The following is a 24447-nucleotide window of genomic DNA, read 5'->3' as shown; positions in this document are numbered from 1 at the left end:
GATCTTGTAGACCTTCAAGATCTGAACTCAAGAATAGTTTAGAGTACCGTTGATGTTCTGGTAACACTGTAATTTGATAACAATAGTTTAAGTATGTCTCAAGTAGCATTGCCAACTTCAAATTAGGATTGAGGCCCCGTAAAACGCTTTGTTGTTTATGTAGATCATCAAGATCTGAACTCAAGGAAGGTTTGGAAGCCCTAGAAGAACTCAAAAAAATATTTTCCCCCATATTTCTACTGTTTCATGGTTTGCATACGTTTTTGAAGCAGAATGTCCAAAATTTATGTTGAAACACAACGAAAAAAAAACCCTATTGAATCGGTTAAAGAAGCTTTTTCCCATCCCTTTTTCATTGAGATAGTTTCTGTCAGATGAAATTATATAAACTAAATGAATAAATAAATATCCAGCTAATATAAGCCAATTCTCCGCATACCTTCAGTTCTGTTTTCGCAACATTTTGCATTTTTCTATCACAACTCGGAATTTCCTCGGTGCAAGCATTATCACGTCTCTGGACGAATGTTTATCATATGCGCTGGTCAATCGAGGAATTCATGAATCGGCGCAGCTGCAACGAGTGACATGAACTGACAAGGCATCTCGTATTGAGGAGACCGGAGTGTGTTACGATTGTCTCCTGCTACGACTAGCTCCTTGCATCCTTAGTGTAATTATTCAATTCAACAAATTATAACTGCCAGAGGCAATCGAAATGTGATAATATCAATATAAAAAATGTATCATAGCAAATAAGAATGATAGTGTTGATCAATCACGCAACACCTAGGCTAAGAGATGAATGCATGCATTAGAAAATTAGCAAATAAAATGAGTACTAAAAAGAATAGATCGTGAGTACTCGACTTGATGGGTTTGGTTAGATTTCGAATTCATCGGTGGCTACTAAATATTGAAGGTCGACGACGACCTCCTCATTTTTCTCTAAATTAAATATTCCATACGTTATGCATCTAACTACAAACATCTATCAGATTCACAGAACTAATTTATTCGTTTATTCAAGTAAGCATATCGTCACAACCACTTTACAGTTCTAATGGCAGCAGTATTTCAATGTTCGTCGGAAATCACAGGTTGCCTCTGGTATCAGCCATCTAATTTAATTCTAACCTAAAGCATCTAAGATCGTTAAGCAATATAAGTAATAGGTATGATCTGGCAAGGCAACTTCCGCCCCCGATTCACCAGTCCAAGTTTTCCTTGGCCAATGTATAGCTGACGCTGTTCTCCGAGTAGAACTGGCTGTACCACTTGCGGTAGGACTTGATCAAGCGGTCCTCCTTGATCAGCAGTGGACTGTCGATGAACTGCTTGTGGTTCCAAATCATCATATCCCGTTCGAACTAAAAAAAAACAATATTTCTTATGAACATTGCATGAAAGTAGCTGCGAAAGTTTACCCACCATAACACTTTCGGCCCAGATGGCAAATTTTTGGAAGAAGGCATTGCCCAAGCTGCGTGGGGCGTAGAATCGATGCACGACCTTTTGGACGAGCGGTTCCACTGGGGTGACTGTCTGCAGAGCCACCATCGGACCAAGGCCTGTGTGCATCAGCAGCTGCACGTAGCCCGGTCCGATTTGGAACGCCTTGACGTCGACGGTGCAGAATTCGAACTTTTTGAAGAATTTAAACGAATGCTTCAGATCCATTCGGGCGATGTGAGGCGGATCGGACTCTTCCGGAGCGAACCAGCTGAAATGGGAGAATAAGTTCAATATTTCTATCAATAGTTACTAGAAGTTTTCGAGATACCTTGCATTCCAGGCGTGCATTCCGAATTCCGCCCAAGCAGGTCTATATGTTCGGAGATCACTACCGGACATACAGTTTGGCCCGTGAACCGCTGACAAGTGAGCAACGTCAGCCCCATTTTCCGGTATATCCTGGATGTGAGCGTTGACCAGGAACTCATTCCTCCCGTAGTACGCCCATCGGCCATCGTCGACTTCTGGGACAATCTTCATCTCCCACGGTTCAGCCGTTTCGTCCACGTGGTGCCACACGAAGATGAATCCATTGGCTTCCAACGATTTCCACTTTTTCAGCTTGGCCGATTTCGGAATCGAACCGGATTTCATGTACGGAATGTTGGTGCACTGCCCATCGCGACCGCTGAAAGACCAATGGTGGAACGGGCATTCAATGCAGTCACCTCTGACGACGCCACCAACTCCGAGATTCGCTCCTAAATGGGGACAGTATGCATCCAGGACGTTAACCTCGCCGCTGGCAGTGCGGAAGACGACGAAATTTTGACCTGCAATAGATGAGCAGATGTAAAGCTATGCAAATGGATTCGTGTTTGCGCTTCGAAAGGGGGCATATTCTTGGCTGGCTGCAACCGCGTGCAGTTGCGAGTAACGTGACGGTTGGTTGGCGAAGGATAACTCACCGAGACAATCGACGCTTTTGGCCTGACCGATGGCCAGGGTTTCCGACTCCAGGATGCTGTACCAGCCGTTTGGATACGGCGGTGGAATCCGTTGGCCTACGCTTCGGAGCCGTCTTATTCGGTTGATGGTGTGGGCTCGCTTTTTGTCGTTTCGGCGTATCTGCTCGTTATCCAGGACATGGTTGTAGCCAATGTCGGTAAGGTCCTGCGGATTTATAAGAAATGAAAAATTAAGGTTCCAGTCGATATTATTCAATAGCTTCAATATTAAAAACTCAGAAGAGTTTGTACATTGTGATTGCTCAATAAACTAGAAACTTCATCGCTGGCGGCGCCAGAGCACTGGTAATGGTGGGGCACTAGCATTTTAGGCGTGATTGGTTCATTAATAATTTGGCGTCAAAAAAAAAATTCAAATTCTGTGTGAAAATGGTTAGACTGTAATTGCGACATTTTAGAGGGGGGAGGGGGTGATTTCTAGCAAGCAATTCCAGAGTCAAAAGCGGGTTTTATTACTGATCAGAATTCTTCGGAAGTTCTCAAGAATTCCTTAGGAATAATTCGCTAGGAAATACGTCCAGGATTGATAAAAAAAAATTCAAGAATACTGCCAGAACTCTTTCGAAAATTATTTCATATTTACCATCGAAGATGCCATTCCCTAGGAACTTTTTTCCCATAATTCCCCCGGATTTTCATGCAAGAATTCCTAACGGAATTTCCAAAGGAATTCCTCAATACCTTCCTGACATTCTTAAATTTCTTCAGAAATATTTTTGTACATTCCTCTAAGAACTCTTTCGTAATTTCATTTATAGATTTCCCCAGAAAATCCTCCAAAATAACTTCGGAGATATATCCAGAAATTCGTTTGGAAATTCAAAAAACGAATTCCTGGAAAATTTCGAAGATTTCTTCGGAAAATACTTTATAGAACCTTTCATTCATTCTTTTGGAAATTTCTTTAAGAATTCCTTTAAAATTCGTCTGAAAATTGCTTGGGAAATACCTAAGGAAAATCTTTCGGATATTCCTTTAGGAATATCAACAGGAATTCGTTCAGGTATACCTTCGAAAATTGCTTTAGGAGAAATCCTTCCTAAATTTCTTTGGAATTTGATCGGAAATTGCCTTAGCGCATAACATCGATCCATAAAACTGACCGAAAAGGGGTAACTTTTCAGAGCGAAGGACTTCCGCTAAAAACTTTTCGGAGCGGAGGAATTTCGCAATAAACTGATCAGAACGTCAGTTAAACGTTGACAATATTCAGATCGCATTTAAAAACGAAAGGAGAGAAAAAAATCGCAAAAAGCGTGGCTCACTCTGAGAGCGACGGCTTTCGTATTCCTGCTACACAGGACTTGGTCGGTTGGTATCAAGATCCAGAGCGTGGGGACTTACAGCCCTGGGAAGACCAGGGAGGCTTGTTGGGGTGCCCGGAAAGTCCAAGCTGGATCTAGATCTGGTGGTACAGTCCTCTATTTTTGATGAAGCAGGCTAGCGATATCGTCAGCTAAGGCATCTCGTATGTTTGTCGGTATTCCGTAGCTGTAGTGAGGAAAGTCATACATCAGTAGATCACATATTCCACTGAGTTTTGTACTTCGCAAATGTCACAAATGGTCTTCCGCCGAAATTATTTGAGAATCGGATGTGGCCGGTGCGGATGCGGGAGATGACTCGCTGGTCCTTGAGACTGGGCATGTTGTTCCAGGGTGCCATGGATCCCTTGAACTTCCGCAATTGCGTGGTTTTGGAGGCAGGCCATTGCTTTACCCAATCGTGGTTGACGATCTTTTTGATCCAGGCTTCAACGTCAGCCGTAGGGAACCGATGCCCAAGTAGCACAGTTCAAATCGATTTAGTTGCAGCAACTTCAATGTGACTGGATTTGGTCGCATATGAGTCACAGTGACTGATATGTGACAAGTGTGCTACTCGGGATGTTGTGAAACGCCGGTCTTGGTGGCCGACTACAGCCAGATGGTCCACAGTAACATTGTCTGGCACCCTGCAGTGTTCGGGAATCCAGGCGAAGGATGTCGCTAACGAGGATGGCCTGGATCCATGGGTATTTCGGGTGGTCACTTTTTTTCAGTTTGTTTATTTGGTAGGCTCAAATGTCGTAAATACAACTCTACGGAGCCAGAATCATTTATAAGTAATTACAACAAATACATATTATTAATAATAGTTTCTTTTGGGCAGCGTAAAGGAAGGAGTTTTCACCCGGGGTATTTTTTTCTTCCTTTGCTGCAGCATCCATTCTCCTTCCGCTTCATTATCTTTCCGTATCTCCTCCAATTTTTTCTTCCCAATCGGCTGTATTCCCGTGTTTTCATCGCACCTCGGGGTCGGATCGTCCATTTCGATTTCGTTTTCTTCTTTCAGCACCTCCGTTCTTTTTGCAGTATGATTCAAAGACTCCACTACATCAGCGTACGAAGCGTTATTACTGCTTCGCTTTTCGTTTTTCTGTGTCTTATTGTGGTCCTGGTGTTGCTCAATAGATTGTTTTCTTCTTTTGCGCTTTGAGCAAGAATCCATTCGATGTCCTTCCATTTTACAAAGGAAACATTTGTCTTTGTTCCCGCTGTAGAATATATTACCCTTCCGATTGAGGAAGTGCAGCGAGGTAGGGATTTCCTTTTTTACATCCATATAAACGCCGCGTACACCTGTGTACGCGTCGAAGCACAAATCTGCTGGAAACTTTTCCCGTACCACATTCTTCACTTTGCCATTTTTTCCAAAACTGAAACTACCTCATCAGTAACCTCTGGTGGCAAATCGTATACACGCACATATTGAATGTAATCTCCCGCATGTGACATGGATACCTTTGCCTTTTTTCCATTCGCATAGTGAAACATTAGTTCGTCAGAATTGAACGTCAATGCGTGCAGCATTGCTTCTTCTGACTTGTATTTCATGAATACGGACTTTTCTTGAGCTATCCTATATACAGCTTCTATTTGGCCGGAATCTGTATCCAACGACTTCACAAAGTGAACAATTTCACCCATATTCGGCTTCTCACTTCCATTCGGGAAACTAAACTCGATGGTATTTTTAATTTCGCACATCGCAACGACAAAAGATACCGAAACGCTAGCAATAAAATTGCACAGTCTATAGCAAAGCTATTCAATAGACAGCTACCGCGTGGTTTGAACCGAAAACAACTACCTGTTGCTCGCTTGAAAGCTGGAAACAAACAATGGCAGAATCAGTCACAACTAGGACAGATATGTCGGAGGGGGTAGTAGCGGCAATCAACAGCTCTAGAGCTCAGTCAGTCAGTCCAAGATTAATTTCTAGATAATATATTTGGCTTTCCGAACAGTTTCGAACAGTACACCATTGAATATTTCTCCATTTCTCTCAGATTTCATTATATCATAGGCCAACTGGTAGTCTCATGTACGTCGCCAAGTGGCTTCATGAAATCTAAATTTGTTTTAATCAAAATCAATGCTCGCAGGACTTTTAAGTTTTCTAGATCGTAAACCATTTTCCGTTGGTCTTCCATACGCACCTTGTAGTTTCACAAACTACAATACATTTTTTTTCGGCCACCTTTCAGACACGCCTTATAGTTTTCTAAACCACAAACCATTTCCACCGATCTTCCAGACGCGCATTGTAATTTTGCAAACCACAAACCAATTTCTTACGGTCTTCCAGGCGAGGCTTTGATGTTCTTCAAACCACAAACCATTTTTCCAGCGGTCTTTCAGACGCGCCACCACAAACCATTTTCCGACGGTCTTCGAGACGCGTCTTGTGATTTAGCAAACCACAAACCATTTTCCGACGGTCTTCGAGACGCGTCTTGTGATTTAGCAAACCACAAACCATTTTCCGACGGTCTTCGAGACGCGTCTTGTGATTTTGCAAATCACAAACCATTTTCCGACGGTCTTCGAAGCGCGTCTTGTGATTTAGCAAACCACAAACCAGTTTCCGACGGTCTTCGAGACGCGTCTTGTGATTTTGCAAACCACAAACCATTTTCCAACGTTCTTCAAGACGCGTCTTGTGATTTTGCAAACCACAAACCATTTTCCGACGGTCTTCGAGACGCGTCTTGTGATTTTGCAAACCACAAACCATTTTCCGACGGTCTTCGAAACGCGTCTTGTGATTTTGCAAACCACAAACCATTTTTCGACGGTCTTCGAGACGCGTCTTGTGATTTAGCAAACCACAAACCATTTTCCGACGGTCTTCGAGACGCGTCTTGTGATTTAGCAAACCACAAACCATTTTCCGACGGTCTTCGAGACGCGTCTTGTGATTTAGCAAACGACAAGCCATTTTTCCGACGGTCTTCGAGACGCGTCTTGTGATTTAGCAAACGACAAACCATTTTTCCGACGGTCTTCGAGACGCGTCTTGTGATTTAGCAAACCACAAACCATTTTCCGACGGTCCTCGAGACGCGTCTTGTGATTCTGCAAACCACAAACCATTTTCCGACGGTCTTCGAGACGCGTCTTGTGATTTTGCAAACCACAAACTATTTTCCGACGGTCTTCGAGACGCGTCTTGTGATTTAGCAAACGACAAGCCATTTTTCCGACGGTCTTCGAGACGCGTCTTGTGATTTAGCAAACCACAAACCATTTTCCGACGGTCTGCGAGACGCGTCTTGTGATTTTGCAAACCACAAACCATTTTCCGACGGTCTTCGAGACGCGTCTTGTGATTTTGCAAACCACAAACTATTTTCCGACGGTCTTCGAGACGCGTCTTGTGATTTAGCAAACCACAAACCATTTTTCCGACGGTCTTCGAGACGCGTCTTGTGATTTAGCAAACGACAAACCATTTTTCCGACGGTCTTCGAGACGCGTCTTGTGATTTAGCAAACCACAAACCATTTTCCGACGGTCTGCGAGACGCGTCTTGTGATTTTGCAAACCACAAACCATTTTCCGACGGTCTTCGAGACGCGTCTTGTGATTTTGCAAACCACAAACTATTTTCCGACGGTCTTCGAGACGCGTCTTGTGATTTTGCAAACCACAAACCATTTTTCCGACGGTCTTCGAGACGCGTCTTGTGATTTAGCAAACCACAAACCATTTTCCGACGGTCTGCGAGACGCGTCTTGTGATTTTGCAAGCCATAAACCATTTTCCGACGGTCTTCGAGACGCGTCTTGTGATTTTGCAAACCACAAACCATTTTCCGACAGTCTTCGAGATGCGTTTTGTGATTTTGCAAACCACAAACCATTTTCCGACGGTCTTCGAGACGCGTCTTGTGATTTTGCTAACCACAAACAAACAATTTCCGACAGTCTTCGAGACGCGTCTTGTGATTTTGCAAACCACAAACCATTTTCCGACGGTCTTCGAGACGCGTCTTGTGATTTTGCAAACCACAAACAAACAATTTCCGATGGTCTTCGAGACGCGTCTTGTGATTTTGCAAACTACAAACCATTTTCCGACGGTCTTCGAGACGCGTCTTGTGATTTTGCAAACCTCAAACCATTTTCCGACGGTCTTCGAGACGCGTCTTGTGATTTTGCAAACCACAAACCATTTTCCGACGGTCTTCGAGACGCGTCTTGTGATTTTGCAAACCACAAACTATTTTCCGACGGTCTTCGAGACGCGTCTTGTGATTTTGCAAACCACAAACCATTTTTCCGACGGTCTTCGAGACGCGTCTTGTGATTTAGCAAACCACAAACCATTTTCCGACGGTCTGCGAGACGCGTCTTGTGATTTTGCAAACCACAAACCATTTTCCGACGGTCTTCGAGACGCGTCTTGTGATTTTGCTAACCACAAACAAACAATTTCCGACAGTCTTCGAGACGCGTCTTGTGATTTTGCAAACCACAAACCATTTTCCGACGGTCTTCGAGACGCGTCTTGTGATTTTGCAAACCACAAACCTTTCCGATGGTCTTCGAGACGCGTCTTGTGATTTTGCAAACTACAAACCATTTTCCGACGGTCTTCGAGACGCGTCTTGTGATTTTGCAAACCTCAAACCATTTTCCGACGGTCCTCGAGACGCATCTTGTGATTTTGCAAACCACAAACCATTTTCCGACGGTCTTCGAGACGCGTCTTGTGATTTTGCAAACCACCAACTATCTTCCGACGGGCTTCGAGACGCGTCTTGTGCTTTAACAAACGCAAAACCTTTTTTCCGACGGTCTTCGATACTTGTCTTGTGATTTTGCAAACCACAAAGCCTTTTTGCCGACGGTATTCGAGACGCGTCTTGTGACTTTGCAAACTACAAACCATTTTCCGACGGTCTTCGAGACGCGTGTTGTGATTTTGCAAACCACAAACCTTCTTCCGACGGTCTTCGGGACTCTTCTTGTGATTTTGCAAACCACTAACCATTTTCCGACGGTCTTCGAGACGCGCCTTGTGATTTTGCAAACCACAAACTATCTTCCGACGGTCTTCGAGACGCGTCTTGTGATTTAGCAAACGACAAACCATTTTTCCGACGGTCTTCGAGACGCGTCTTGTGATTTAGCAAACGACAAACCATTTTTCCGACGGTCTTCGAGACGCGTCTTGTGATTTAGCAAACCACAAACCATTTTCCGACGGTCTGCGAGACGCGTCTTGTGATTTTGCAAACCACAAACTATTTTCCGACGGTCTTCGAGACGCGTCTTATGATTTAGTGAACCACAAACCATTTTCCGACGGTCTCCGAGACGCGTTTTGTGATTCAGCAAACCACAAACCATTTTCCGACGGTCTTCGAGACGCGTCTTGTGATTTAGCAAACCACAAACCATTTTCCGACGGTCTTCGAGACGCGTCTTGTGATTTAGCAAACCACAAACAATTTTCCGACGGTCTTCGAGACGCGTCTTGTGATTTTGCAAACCACAAACCATTTTCCGACGATCTTCGAGACGCGTCTTGTGATTTTGCAAACCTCAAACCATTTTCCGACGATCTTCGAGACGCGTGTTGTGATTTAGCAAACCACAAAACATTTTCCGACGGTCTTCGAGACGCGTCTTGTGATTTTGTTAACCAAAAACCATTTTCCGACGGTCTCCGAGACGCGTCTTGTGATTCAGCAAATCACAAACCATTTTCCGACGGTTTTCGAGACGCGTCTTGTGATTTTGCAAACCACAAACTGTTTCCGACGGTCTTCGAGACGCGTCTTGTGATTTAGCCAACCTCAAACCATTTTCCGACGGTCTTCGAGACGCGTCTTGTGATTTTGCAAACCACAAACCATTTTCCGACGGTCTTCGCGACGCGTCTTGTGATTTAGCAAACCACGAAACATTTTCCGACGGTCTTCGAGACGCGTCTTATGATTTTGTAAACCAAAAACTATTTTCCGACGGTCTCCGAGACGCGTTTTGTGATTTAGCAAACCACAAACCATTTTCCGACGGTCTTCGAGACGCGTCTTGTGATTTAGCAAACCACAAACAATTTTCCGACGGTCTTCGAGACGCGTCTTGTGATTTTGCAAACCACAAACCATTTTCCGACGGTCTGCGAGACGCGTCTTGTGATTTTGTTAACCAAAAACCATTTTCCGACGGTCTCCGAGACGCGTCTTGTGATTCAGCAAATCACAAACCATTTTTCGACGGTTTCCGAGACGCGTCTTGTGGTTTTGCAAACCACAAACTGTTTCCGACGGTCTTCGAGACGCGTCTTGTGATTTAGCCAACCTCAAACCATTTTCCGACGGTCTTCGAGACGCGTCTTGTGATTTTGCAAACCACAAACCATTTTCCGACGGTCTTCGCGACGCGTCTTGTGATTTAGCAAACCACGAAACATTTTCCGACGGTCTTCGAGACGCGTCTTGTGATTTTGTAAACCAAAAACTATTTTCCGACGGTCTCCGAGACGCGTTTTTGATTCAGCAAACCACAAATCATTTTCCGACGGTCTTCGAGACGCATCTTGTGATTTAGCAAACCACAAACCATTTTCCGACGGTCTTAGCGACGCGTTTTGTGATTTTGCAAACCACGAAACATTTTCCGACGGTCTCCGAGACGCGTCTTGTGATTCAGCAAACCACAAACCATTTTCCGACGGTTTTCGAGACGCGTCTTGTGATTTTGCAAACGGAAATATATCACTCGTTACAATTTAACCATTTGAGATCAACTAACCTCATGAAATCAGCGACAGGATCCAAAAAATAGACTGGCAGGATCGCCAAAATGTGTGGCTCTAAATGGCCGGAATGAAGTTATGACAGCGACTCTCCGTGGATGTGTACGCACGCCGCGGAGGTCTGACTTGAAGAGGCAGAGCTATGGCTTGCTACTCGCCGATTGACACGCTGATGTGTGAATCTATTAACACACGCTGAAGGCATTTTACTCAAACCCCACACCCTTGAACAAGGAGAGGGTTCCTATGGTTTCCGGATGTGGCGGAAGCATACGCGGCGGCTTTTAGGCAAACAGCCGCTTGCATACGATGGCGGAATGGGAGGACACCTGCTTCGGCGCAGGCCGGAAGAAGTCCGGAAGCTATGCGGATGTATTGATTGAAGACTGGGTAGAGCATGTTTACAAGTTCACAACTTGCTACACAAGTCAGTTTCAGTACGTACAGCAGTCTGCTGTCAATCAGCGCTAGGTCGATACAATACCGAGCCTGTTATTCGTCTTATGCGGTCTTGATATAGCTTTAACAAGGTTGATCCTTGATTTGCAGCGGACTTTGACCGCTAGGAAATAAGGAACGAAGGTCAGTCCTCGATCGATGGAGACTCCGAGGATCTTGACGAGTTTCCGGTTTGGGATCGGCTGCCCATTAATCTTGAGACTAGGGCCGGAGAGTCGATGCCGTCCATTGCACACATGCCAGCGGACGGTTTTTCCAGCCTGCACTAACTGCTGCTTGGGTTCGGAGGTCAGCAAGATAGGCCGGTTATCAGCGGCGTCGCGGGAGGAGATACTGTTTTTAGGTATACGAATAACGTGGCTGAAGCGCTACACGTCGGGAAAAGTTTGATTGGTCCAGGCTTGATTTACCAGCTCGAGGAATACTATTTTGGCGGTAGGGATATCGGATACCCTATTCCATCCCGACCAGAAGACTTCCCCTTGCTTCTGGCAAAAGCGAAGGAGAGCTCGGCGAACGAAAAGAGCTGGTTTATTGGCGAACTCAGCAAGTCCGGCGGGATTATCAAAGGACTCCCAGTCGGCGGCATCATAACGCCATCGCGGCCTCTTAGAAGTGGTAGGAGGAGAGGCGTTGGCAGTGACCTGAATTGGAAAATGGTTGCTTCCATAGAGGTCGGAAGCATTCTCCCAATTTAACATGGAAAGGAGGGATCGGCTGATAGTGGTCACGTCGATGGCTGAGGCCGAATGGCCATTAAACAAGGTAGGTGAACCATCATTTAGGGGAACTAGTTCTGCCTCCTCGAAAGCATCGAGTAGGGCAACACCACGGAGGTTCGACCTTGTAGCTCCCCAGGTCGGGTGGTGGGAGTTCATATCTTCCAGAAAAAGAAGGGGAGATGACGAGAAGCGTTCCACAGGGGAGATAGACATTTACAATGTTAATAGGAATGCTACCTCGGAAATGGACTCCAACGACTGTGAGGTCTTCATGAAATTGAAGAACGTCAAAGGGGATCTCCCGGAGGATTCCTATCGCCACGGAATGCCGGATGTTTTCTTGAAAATCCATTTGTATTTGCCTCCAAGGGAGCGATCCATGGAGGCAGGTGAGATGCGATTGGTCTCATGGAGGTCTATAATCCAGGGTGAATTATTGTTTGTCTACAGTTCCAGGTTGGGCAGGTTGTTCCCAAAGGCGTTAATTGATATTCCATTGAAGACAAAGTTTCACCTCTAGTGGAAGCGTAAAGGTCGGAAAAGAGACCAAAGTAGGGTAGGGGTGATGATGATGTTGTATCAGTTTCGTTGCGCTGATCAAAAGGGAAGAGATCGCTTTGGAAGTCGGAGTGGATATCCTCGGAGGTATCCGGAAGGGTATTGTTGTAGACGGGAGTGTCTTGAGTGGTCGAGCCTGGGTGATCTCTAGACCCGTAGACAGGGCTGACATAAGGAGCTGGATTGGATTTGGTGACATGCTGGCAGTGGTAGGACTTATCACTCGGGTTGGAGTGCCCGAGGAGCCTAGGACACTGGATCTGTTGGGACTTAAACCGCAGGTTGATATCCCCGGGATATCCCGTCTAATGTAATTCTACCGGCGGACTCATACTCGCCACCGAGCTTGATCGAAAGAGAGGTTGTAGGTAGCACGTGCTGATGATAGGAGATAGCATTTCATTTGTAATAGCACGCTGCTGTGTAAGGAAGGCACAGCGAACCAGGGCCAATCGAGAAACAATAGTTCCAAGGTTAAAATACTTCAAACTTCCATTTACTTCCGCTATATTCTTTGTTGCGAAGAAATCTTCGCGCCGACTATAAACGTGCTCTCATAGGTCGAGAATTTCCAGACTTGTACTCGTTACAAATGGCGGGTCAGGAAATAGATGCCACAAACACCTACCTCTTCTTCAAGCCACCAGGAAATGTACAGACAAATGCTATCCAGGTAACAGGAAAACCACCAGCCTTCATCAATCCTAATCGAAATAATGGAAAAGGCGCTCAACAATCCGGAGGTAAAGGCCCGAGCCAACACCCCAATTCATTCGATCAGCAGTACCGATCCAAACAGGGAGTCAATGCAGGAAACCAGGGCGGAAAACAGCCATCCAAATGGGAAACTTCCAAACGTGATGGAAGGAGCAAGGATACCCAGATGGAGAAGCCGTGTTTAAGTAATGGGGTTTTTCAGGAAAGTTCATCGAAAACGCAGGGGAGTAATGGATGGGAGAGTCAATTGCGTACACATGTTCCATTGAACGATAAGTTTGTGTGCTTCAACTGCCGAAACCAACAACACACTACCGAGTAAAAATGTCTGGATTCGGAAAAAAACTCCCAGCGCCGGAAGGACAGGAGTCCTTCCAAGTAGAAACGCATCCTTCGTCAAACGACCATCTCTTACCTAACGTTATAGATACTTTAACCGCACTAGGGTACAGCCCTTTACCCGAATTCGAGGACGATACTGACGAAAATCTCCAATGTTCGTCGGTATTGTCAATCATCAACGATAACCGACCATACATAAAACCAAAAATCTTTGGTACATTCATTCGTACACTCTTAGATTGCGGAAGCCAGAGAACGTTGATCTCTTCGGAAACCGCTCCGCTGTGGAAAACTTCTTGCACCAAAATTTTCCCAAGCAATTTGACACTCACCAGCGCTTCAGGGGATGTTCTGAACGTGGTGGGTCGTGTGTTTCTTCCCTTTTGGTTTGAAGATCAAATCAAAATAATTGTAACCACTATTGTTGAAGTTATGCCGGTCCAGTGCATTGCTGGAATGGATTTATTTACATCTTTTGATCTGCACATTACAAGGGGAGAAGATATTCTATTCCTCGTAGATGTAGATGAGTGTACGAATAGTAACCCACCTTGTCTCGTCGAGCTAAGCTCCGAGCAGGTTGCGGCACTAGAAATAATTAAGAAAAAGTTCAAGCCAGCTATGAAAGATCAGCTGGAGGTAACCTCGCTGATTGAACATTCCATAAGACTGAAGGAGGAATTCAAGGATTCTCCACCTGTACGGGTATGTCCCTATCCATACTCCCCCACCATACATAAGGCATTGAACGAGGAGGTAGACCGACTACTCCATCTCGGTGTGATCGAAGAATCCTTCTCTGATTGGGCACTCAATGCAGTTCCTATCAAAAAACCCAACGGAACTGTCCGATTATGTTTGGACGCGCGCAAGCTCAACGCCCGGACTACCAGAGACGATTCCTCAGCACGATTGATCTAAAGGATGCCTTTCTACAGATTCCTCTGAGCGAAGACTCGAAACATCTTACTGCGCTCTGCATTCAGGGACGAGGCATGTTTCAGTACACCCGTCTCCCGTTCGGCTTGACAAACAGTCCGGCAACTTTATCTCGGTTGATGGATAAGATCCTCGGAGCTGGCGAGCTGGAGCCATGGGTATTCGTTTACCTGGACGATATAATTGAGGTTCCTTTCCTGGGGTATTTACTGTCGAGAGATGGAGTTCGACCCGATCCCTCGAAAGTCCAGGGTATCTTGGATTTCGAAGCCCCAAAGACCATCCGACAAGTACGACGGTTTCTTGGGATGGTGAATTATTATCGTCGCTTCATACCGGACTTCAGCTGACTCAGCTCAGCAAAATTATTCGGCAACGGAAAAAGAAGCGCTTGCGGTCCTAGTGTCGGTGGAAAAGTTCCGCGGTTACATCGAAGGTAGTCACTTCACGATAGTGACCGATGCTTCCGCGCTTCAATACATCCGTAACAACAAATGGCGTCCGTCATCCAGGCTCAGTCGCTGGAGTTTAGACTTGCAGCACCTGGACATGACCATCATTCATCGGAAAGGTACTGAGAACGTAGTACCCGACGCACTATCACGTAGCATATGTGCCATACAAACGTCTAAGTCAGGAACATCATCCTTCGAAGATCTGGTACGTAAAGTGGACGAAGACCCGGCGGATCATCCGAACTTCCGCCTCGAAGATGGTCAGCTTTGGAAATACATCGCCGTGGATGACGAACCTTTCGATGTTAGGTTCGAATGGAAAATGGTTCCTCCACCAGAGAATCGTCAAAGAATCATAGAACAGGAACACGAACAATCGTTTCACCTTGGAGTCGAGAAGACACTAGATCGACTGAAACTCCGATTCTTCTGGCCGCATATGGCCACGGACACGCGGAAATTGATCCAGAAGTGTGTCATCTGCAAAGCGAGCAAGCCTGCCCCAGTCCCCACCATCCCAGTGATGGGAAGACAAAAGCTGGCGGATCATCCATGGCAAATTGTCGCTATATAGGTCCACTGCCCAAGAGCAAGTCAGGATTTATGCATATCCTGGTGGTGCAGGACTTATTTAGTAAATGGTGCCAATTACACCCCGTTCGAAGGATCGAAGCGGGAAACCTCTGCAAAACGATTCGTGAGGGCTGGTTTCTGAGGAATTCGATACCAGAGATCGTTTTGACAGATAACGCCACGACCTTTCTGTCGAAAGAATTCGAGGCGCTGCTTAAGCAGTTTGGAATCAAGCACTGGACAACCTCACGACATCACAATCAAGGAAATCCGGCCATAAGGATGTACTGCCAGAAGGACCAGCGGAGTTAGGATACCAAGATTTCTGACATCGAGCATGTTTTTAATAACACGGTGCATTCCGCCACAGGATTTGTATTTGTATTTGTATTTGTATTGGGAGTTTGGCCAGCTGAGCATATAAAGGCATAGCCGGCCGAAAATTATTAAAAATTTCAAAACTCGATCGCGAGAGAAAACTAATGTGTCTTCCAATTGTGTAAGATGGCCAAATGAGGACGTTCTCTAGCGATCAAACCATGAGTGAGTATGAGGTATCTCTGTGAGTCTGTGAGTACAATTGAACGGGCAGAGTTGGAAGGAAAGGGTAGTGATCTTCCCATGCGAAACTATTCTACTCCGACAATAGAGGATGAGGCAGCGACGATTCTGTGACGGTTAGGTGGGACGAAGATAATTAGTCGACCAGCACGATCTGTCGATTTGGCAGAATCCTACGGGTGTTTGAGGAGTCGAAAACAAAACTCTGGATTCACCGTGATGGCGTGCCAGATCACGGGGATCCCCCCAATTGCGCGTACCCGAATCAATCACCTTATAAATCTTTAAAATCCTTAAATGATCAACCTTGTTTTTGTAAGATTTGTTTTATTTAAATTTCATTATTTTGTAAATTAAATTCACACTAGTTTCATATTTGCTGTTTACTCTTTTAGTTTATTTGTAGATTTAGTAGATCAAAAAAGAAAATCATTTTTTTTATTCAGACTCGGGGGAATTGTTACATTTTGCAATGTCCCATAAATTACTTAATGCAGCCCTTTATAATTGTAATTGTTTTGATGTAGGAGTTAGATTTGTGTAATTGTAAAATTTAAATAAAATCCCCTTTTTGCTATGCCGCCTGAACGCAAACCCCACTCCGACTCTAAAAGTAAAGCGACTCATCCCACTCCGACAAAAAGGAGAACGCCGAAAAGAGGATCGGAAAGTGATTTTCGATCGATGAGAAGAGTCCTGGGGTGGCATTGTGCATCTCGATTCGAACGTAATTCTATCGAGTCAAACATGTTTGGCATTACGGGTTTCGATTCGATCTCGAAAACGACTCATCGTTCGAGTATGATCGAGGAGGTACAAGAATAACGAGATGTTTTGGCATTATGGAAACTCGTTAGCACACTGAAAAACGACTCAAGTCGAATGAAAAACACTCGTCACCTTTATAGCTTTCGAATGTTGTTCGAGAGTTATTTCTTGCTGAAAGATTTTAATTATATTTGTTATTATTTATCTACGGGAAGAGAATAAATGTTTTATTATTGTCTCTTGAGGATAAGAATGTCATTAGTATACCTACTTTTATAGTTTCCAGATAACATGCAATCTCGAATCATCTAACGACTTCAATTAAATCGGTTTTTTGAAGTTTTCACGTATTTTTTGATTTCGATAAATCGTGTGAAAAAACGAGTATATTCCAAAATCGTAAAAATAGATGAGTTAAATAAAAAATCGCGCAGGAGATGACCCAAGTGCATTTAATTAAAATACATGGAAACATCAAAGTAATTTATTATCGAATCCTTCTTTAGCTTTAAATTATTTAGCTCAAATTTGGATCTGTGGCATATACTCGAATAAACATAAAACTTATAATTTGGGTCGTAACAATATCTCAATTTACAAAACATGTCGTATCGGCATAATGTTTTAATCGGTTGCAACTGCTCAATAAATAATATTGCTTTTTAAAGTTATTTCGCCCAATTTGCTTGTTTATAAATTAACTGCCAATTCATGCCCTGAAGGATGCCTTTCCAACAGGCAACATGCTACACGCAGATGAAATTACTCTTATTCTCTCTGTTTACTCACATTCGCCATGCGCTGAAGGTTGTCTCTCCAGCGGGCGGCATAGAGATGAGTGACGTTTAACGCTCGCACACTGATGTGCAATTCGGCATGTGTAAATACATGTTTGTTTTCCTTCTGCTCATAACCTCAAAAATGATTGGGTCATCACAATTATTGCGAAGGAGTCAAAAAATATATGGAAATAAACTCATTTTAACCCAAGCTTCGCTGAGTGGTACCATCCTATAGGAGTCCTTTTATCGCTACTCACACATTCGGACGTGAGAATCTCAATACTAAGGGTCTGTCTCATTTGGAGAATTAAACTGAAATTAAACTTAAAAGTGACATTTCAATAATTATCAAATAACCCTGCTCGCAGAGCAAGATTACTTTTGACAGATATCGAATCATTTTGCATCGATGTCTTATTGGAATTGCTGGGTAGCACCAGCCATTCTTATCACTGGGTTATTTGCTAATTTTCGAACTGTCACTTTTAAGTTTAATTCTCCAAATGAGACAGAGCCTAAACACGGAGACAGCTATCTCTGTTTACATTTAGTTTGACAGAACATACTCGCTTGTCATAAGACGAGTTAAAACAATCCCATTGAATTCCACCACTTAATTGTATCTTGACAGATACGTATTTTGACCTCAACAGTAAGGCCGTCATCAGTGTCTCGTACTTGACTCGACTTACGAGACGGCCTTACTGTTGAGGTCGAAATACGTATCTGTCAAGATACAATTAAGTGGTGGAATTCAATGGGATTGTATTAACTCGCCTTATGACAAGTTATGACAAGAGAAATTTATTGTTATCTTTGATTATTTAGCTACTACTGGGACTTCAGAAATTTTAATCTATTTAGTCCATGTGGTGGAATTCAATGGGATTGTATTAACTCGTCTTATGACAAGTGAAGACATTCCACTAAAAAGCTCAAAATAATTTTCTTATCAGAACATACTCGATTGAACTAGTACAGCACCATTCGAAATCTTGTACTGCGACTGAATGAAGTCGAACGAAATAGATAATGCCGCAATTTTTTCGAAACGAATCCAAAAACTTACGAATCGCGTGATTCGATTCGAGATGCGCAATGTCACCCCAGGTCTTGGATAGAAGGGAACGAGATCGGTTAGGTTGGTTGGTGACTGATCGCCGAAGTAGACGGTTGTCTGTATAACTAGTCCACGTGTGATAAGAATAGACTGAACCGTGATATCCAAAGACTACCCGTTGGTCTCATAAAGATTTTGTATGGACGTGGCCGAGGAAAACGAAAATCGGACAACACTAATTATCCGTGTGCCGTGTCCCGGGAAGAAATTTAAGGGTGCTGAAACTGTCCGTGTGTGAGCTCTACGCCAAAAGTCTAGACTGGCGCAGAACATTGGTAGTGCAAATATCTACCAAGTTGCGCCTTTTCCCAGGTGAAGTATAGTTGGCATCAGTGTCGGTTTCGGCCTTTCCGAGACTTTGTGTCGGTCCTAGTATTTGTGGGAACGTGATTGCTGGTGAAGTCACCGGCCTGGAAAGCGGCGGAAGGAACTCCTTCCCAACGTAAAACTGTCTCGATTAGGGAAGCCAGGAATTCCCCGGAGATGAGTCACCAGGTGAGTCGCATGCATCCATAGCAAGAACATCGTAACTTACAGGTCCTAAAGCGCCCCGACTATCTGGATCAGGCAACGGTTCAAGGATTGTAGCAGTGTGTGTTGTTTTTAGCTCGTTATAGGCAACAGGGTGGTGGGTGCTTGCGTATGTATTGGTTAATGTCTGGCGGAAAGACCGCCACTCTTCTTGTTGATCGTATGCTGGGTTTTTGGGGTATTTCTGGGTCCTCTAGTGTCTGGTGAAGTGTTCGTAATACTCCGTTTCGGAGTGTTGGAATCTCTAGAGATGTCTTTAGGTGCGGGGGATAGAGAACGTCCTGACCTGGGGAGATCTTGAACGTAGTGGGGAGGACGGTGGGTGATTCGTCGCTAGTGGCAGCGACAGATGGAAAAAAGCCAGACAATAACTTTGACGGTTGAACGGTAGAGAGAGAAGAATCGGTTTGGGGTTAATCGCGGCTCCTGGGGGAGGCAACTCTACACTGTCTTGTTGCCTTTTGAGAAGGTCATTCTCGATCCTCAGGGTTTCGACTCCAAATCGGAGGGATTCCAGCTCCGAGCGCATAGTTCTCATCTCTTGCAGCAGAGCGCAAACATCTACTGCTGACTTCAGCGTAGGACCATTCTGCCTTTTCTTCCTGTTGGAGGATTCTTCTGGCCTCCGGGTAAGTGCAACTGTAGTCGATTTTGATTCGCTGAACGTTGTTCTCAGCCCTGTAGCTAGGACAGGCCCGGCTAGAGATGCCGTGCTGATGGCTGTTACACTTACTACAGAATTTTGGAAGGTCGCACCTCCGGTCCTCGGTGATCGGGTGGGTACCCGAGAAATTCCCACAGATGCAGTTGGTGGCCTTACAGCGGGCTTTGGTGTGACCAAAAGACCAACAGCCAAAGCACTGCGTCGGAGTGAGATAGTAGGGCTGAGTGGGGCATCTCAAAAAACCAATGAAAATGAACTTCAGTCTTGAGGTCCCGCGAATGGTGAGAACAAGGAGAGGGTTGTTAATCATCTCCTCACCAATTTTCTTCGAGATACGGTGTTCTTCGTCTACGTCTTGCTCATCCAGCTCCATACCCAACTTCTCTGCTTCATAGTTAACGACATCCCGGCAGTACACAATACACTTGACCCGGTTGTGCACCGGATGGGGGATGACTTGAACCGCAGAACTGTCATCTAGCTTTTCCATTTCAGCTTCTTGAAATGGTTTTGGTTCCTCATTTTCAGTGCGTACGTTTTACTTTCGCATTCAGGAAAAGGTTTTAGAGTTTCCCTGCAGGAAACTCCGAAGGAATTCTCGGAGGAATGTATAGAGAAGTTGAAGGATTTCGAAAATTCCGTCAGTAGTTCCTTCGGAAACTCCTTAAGAAATTCCCCGGGCAACACCAGATCGTATATGATGTCACATAAGATGCTTACGATATTGTGTGTTTGTGTTGTCTGGGTCGTTCGGAAATTCCTGAAAGGAATTCCGGCGGAATTACGGAAGCCGATGGAATGGAACAACTGGAAGATTTTTTGAAAATTTGCTAAGGGAATTCCTGAAGAAAATTCCGGAGGAGTTTCCAAAAGAATTTTAGATGGTTTTATAAAAAAAAATCGAAAGAATTCCTAAAGGAATTTCTGGAGATATTTCTAGATTTATTTGCGGAGGATTTTTGAAGAAACTCCTTGAGGAATTTAGTAGTGAATCACTGGAAGAATCTCCAATGTGTTACTTAGAGAAATTTACGATGGAATTCCTGGAGGATCTTTTGAAGGTTTGCCTGAAAGAACTTTTGGATGACTAACCGAATTAATTCCTTGGGGTATTTTTTACGCAAAATGTGTGGAGGACTTTCCGAACGGACCTTTGGGTGAACTCATGCAATATCACCTGGATGATTACTGGATAAATATCCGAAGCAACTCCTGAAGTGAATTCCTAAGGAATTCTTGAGAATATCCGAAGAAGTATGATGATGGATCGACTGCAACTCCCATATTTTGAGATTTTAATTTTGGCATGAAGTCTTAATTCCAGATTCAAAACAGTGTTTCATCTAACTACTGTCCGTATTTTCAAATGAATAATTACTACAGTCGCCTCTCCAAATCTCGATATTGAAGGGACCATCGAGATAGGGAGAGATCGAGGAATGGAAGGAAAATTGAAATGGGTACTAGATCCAAAAAAAGCTTGTTGCTATGAAAAACGACAACAAAACAAATGTCATTTCTTATTGTTGATGTGTTTGTTATTGTCCAGAGATGGTCTAGTAGCCTAAAAATTTAAACATATCGACATAAGGAGAATGAATTCAGAACAAAATATCCTCAGAACACATCGAGATAGGGAGATATCGAGATGTTGAATGCCCGAATGTATGTAGTTTGAAGGGACCTAACAAACAATCGACATAGGGAGTGATTTCGAGATATAAAACATTGAGATGTAGAGAGTCGACTGTAGAAGAATTCCCGGAGGAGTTTCTGAAGTAATTTCCGAATGAATTCCTGTAGAAATCTAAAAACTTTTATGAAAATTCCATTTGAGTTTTTTCGTGGATTCCTATAATAATTATTCAGAAAATTTATTCAACATTTTCTCTTCGAAAACCTATTCAGGCTGTTCTTTGGAAATTCTTTCGAGAATTTATTTGGAAATTCCTCCTGAAATACATTCTGAAAATCCTCCAATAAGGTGGCTCAAAAAACACTTTTTCAAATTTTTTGATGGGCTCTAATATTCTCGCAGTTTTCTGCATAGCAATTAAATTCTACAAGATCTGAATGAGCATCATAGTTCTTCATCGTAAGTTGTGCCGTCCAACTGCAATTCACTGTTTTTCGATGTTTCTGCATACATTTTTGCATATAAACTTCCAACGAGTTTAGCACCGCCCAAACGTTGACCGATTTGGCTGAAATTTTGTCCATTTTGTCATCAGGGCATCAAAAAGTTTTTCCCATACTAATTTGAGCCACGCTATCCTCCAAGAATTTTTTTTTTAGAATTTCTCCAGAAAATGGTTCAGATATTCTTTTGAGAACTCCCCCAGGAATAATTTATAAAATTTCCCCGGGAGCTCATTTATAAATCATCAATAAGCGTAACATAGCTTCGTTGTAGCGGTAAAAGATTTCTAAGCAGCAATCAATCATAGAGTCTATGGTTTAGCTTTTATCACAATGAATAATCAAAAACTGCCGTGGAAGCCAAGTAATTAACTGATCCAACGATTTCAAAGTTCTTTCGACTACCAAAAATGTGGCATCAGTTTTTTTTAAATTGGCAAAATTCAGTCTTACACTGAGATTAATTAGGCACATTATATAATTTGATCAATTAAAATGTTTTAACTTACCCTTTTCCAGACGAACGGCGTGTAGTAAAACTTCCAGCACAGCCAAACAACCAAAATCAGTGCAATGGTGTGGCCAACAACGCTAAGCGCCACCGCGTGCCCCTGCCAGAGCTCATCCGGCAGCAAATCGAGCAACATCCGATCTAGTGTGCCATTTTTTGTCGTAGTCAAAAGCTCTAACCACTGCTTCCAGGACACGTTGTCTTGTGGTAGCCTACTGCCATGCCCGAAACATAGTTCATCACCCATTGCGCGCCAACAACTTCGATCGTAACACTGATTCCGCAAAACTCTATCCAACGAGCACCGCTCCCGATGATTGTTCCAGGTGGACTGATTGGACTGTCCAGATGCTCCCCAATCTGAAACGAAAAGCACACAAGCGCTTTAGTGTGATGAACAGTCGGCTTACAATTATGGGTACGATCGAGGGTCAGTCTGACAAGTAACGCGCGAACGTTAAGCCTTGTTGGCGTGTGACTTGCAACTGGGGCATCAATCGTACATCTAATACGAATAGTGCGGCTTTTCTTCGTTTCCCTTTCAGCATCCAATCTTTGTGGCCGAATCAATCAGTTTTTCTCTCACATGATGAATTAATTGAAGCCGGAGCGAATCACAAATAGAAAAGGAAGCGAAATGTTCTGACATCCTCGCGCCTATCCGAACGCCCCAACGCAGAATAACCGTATTCAAATTCGAAGGAAGCTGAATCGATTACACTGACGTCCGAACTGGTGGTATTGACAATCGGCAACGAGCTCGGGGATAACGAAGGGTCACACTGCCCGGCCTCTGATCAGTATGCTCAATATCACACAGCAGATAGATTCCTCTGACCGGCGAACCTTGAAATTGAAATTTTTTCACTCCAAAACAGAATTCGTTATCACCTTGGTGACCTTTTCCTGGCGTGGCGATCTGTCGCTGAGCGGACTGTGTTCTAATCGTTGGCTCCTAACTCGATACGGGCGCGATTGATACTAAACCTGGATAGGGAATGCTTAGTCACTTTTTTTCGTACTGACTAGTCTCAGTTTTATGCTGGCGTTCCCGTGTTCGGCGCTCCAAACTGCTACGTCAGTGATAAGGTGGGAGTGGGAACTGATAAAGGAAAGCTCTAGTATGCGAGCTGATCGAAACGAAACTATATCTGAAGTTGCGGATGATGATTGACAGCGTGGTAGTCGGTGGTGGTTTTAGACACCTGTTATCAAAGTGATAAATGTTGTGAATATTAGTCACTACCTAACGTTTGTTTACAACCTATCTATCCACGCTTTTCATAGTTTGATGGTCTCCAAAATAAGTCCCATTGAGTCACAACCCCGACCCGCCGATTTCAGATAACATAATACATATGTTAGATTGGACGATAGTCTTGTCTAGCCCTCTCCCGAAAATCACCATAATAAAGGCAAACATTACAAATATCTGGATGGGTTTCACAGTAAACTGCAATGACAATTTCAAAGTCCGCGGCCATCGCTCGATTGTCAACATTCATTTGTTAGGTAATATCGTAGCTTCGTTATCACAACCAATATGCCGACCATTTACGGACACCTGAACACTTAGAGCACACAAGAGAAATTCGGAATTTCGTTACAATTCGAAAAATCGTCACAAATTGTTTATCTAGGTTTATCCTATTTTAGTCTTCGTCAGTGTGATAACACAAAAATATCAAAGCACGATTTGCAAGTCGAAAATCGAATCGCATATATTCCACGCCTGTGCTCCATTCATAAAACTATTCAATCGAGAGAAAGTGACCAAATACCTTTGCTTAGAATGCGACTTTATTGCATTCCACCACGTGGTTCGCAGAATTATCAGATAGGATGCAACAAAGTTTCGTGGGTGGCGTGGCATCCCATGCATTTCCATCAACAGTACGAGAGCACTGATGGGCCGTCGAGGACACTTGCACCTAGGGGGTAGCGATGTTAATCGCTGCTGTCGAGTGTCGATGTTTAACAGCGCGCGAAGCGAATGTTATGCAGGTTGCCTAACTGGCAGGCGGTTCGCT

At 44.0% G+C, this 24447-nt stretch overlaps 1 protein-coding gene across 1 annotated transcript; it reads right to left on the bottom strand.

Annotated features, from left to right (window-relative positions):
- Window positions 1–999: 999 nt before the first annotated feature.
- LOC134217994 (cholesterol 7-desaturase nvd) lies at window positions 1000–23488 on the bottom strand. The gene is made up of 6 exons (XM_062696873.1): window positions 23309–23488; window positions 22416–22777; window positions 2424–2628; window positions 1784–2288; window positions 1432–1723; window positions 1000–1370 (listed from the first exon to the last, which is right to left on the bottom strand). The coding sequence occupies exons 2-6, from the start codon at window positions 22662–22664 to the stop codon at window positions 1209–1211; spliced, it is 1413 nt and encodes a 470-aa protein (XP_062552857.1). The 5' UTR covers window positions 22665–22777; window positions 23309–23488; the 3' UTR covers window positions 1000–1208.
- Between the last annotated feature and the right edge of the window lie 959 nt (window positions 23489–24447).

This window comes from Armigeres subalbatus, chromosome 1 (assembly GCF_024139115.2).
Source record: "Armigeres subalbatus isolate Guangzhou_Male chromosome 1, GZ_Asu_2, whole genome shotgun sequence".
In the NCBI taxonomy this organism is placed as follows: Eukaryota; Metazoa; Arthropoda; class Insecta; order Diptera; family Culicidae; genus Armigeres; species Armigeres subalbatus.
Note: the sequence above shows the minus strand (reverse complement) of the source record. Positions and strands in the feature narration are given on the sequence as shown.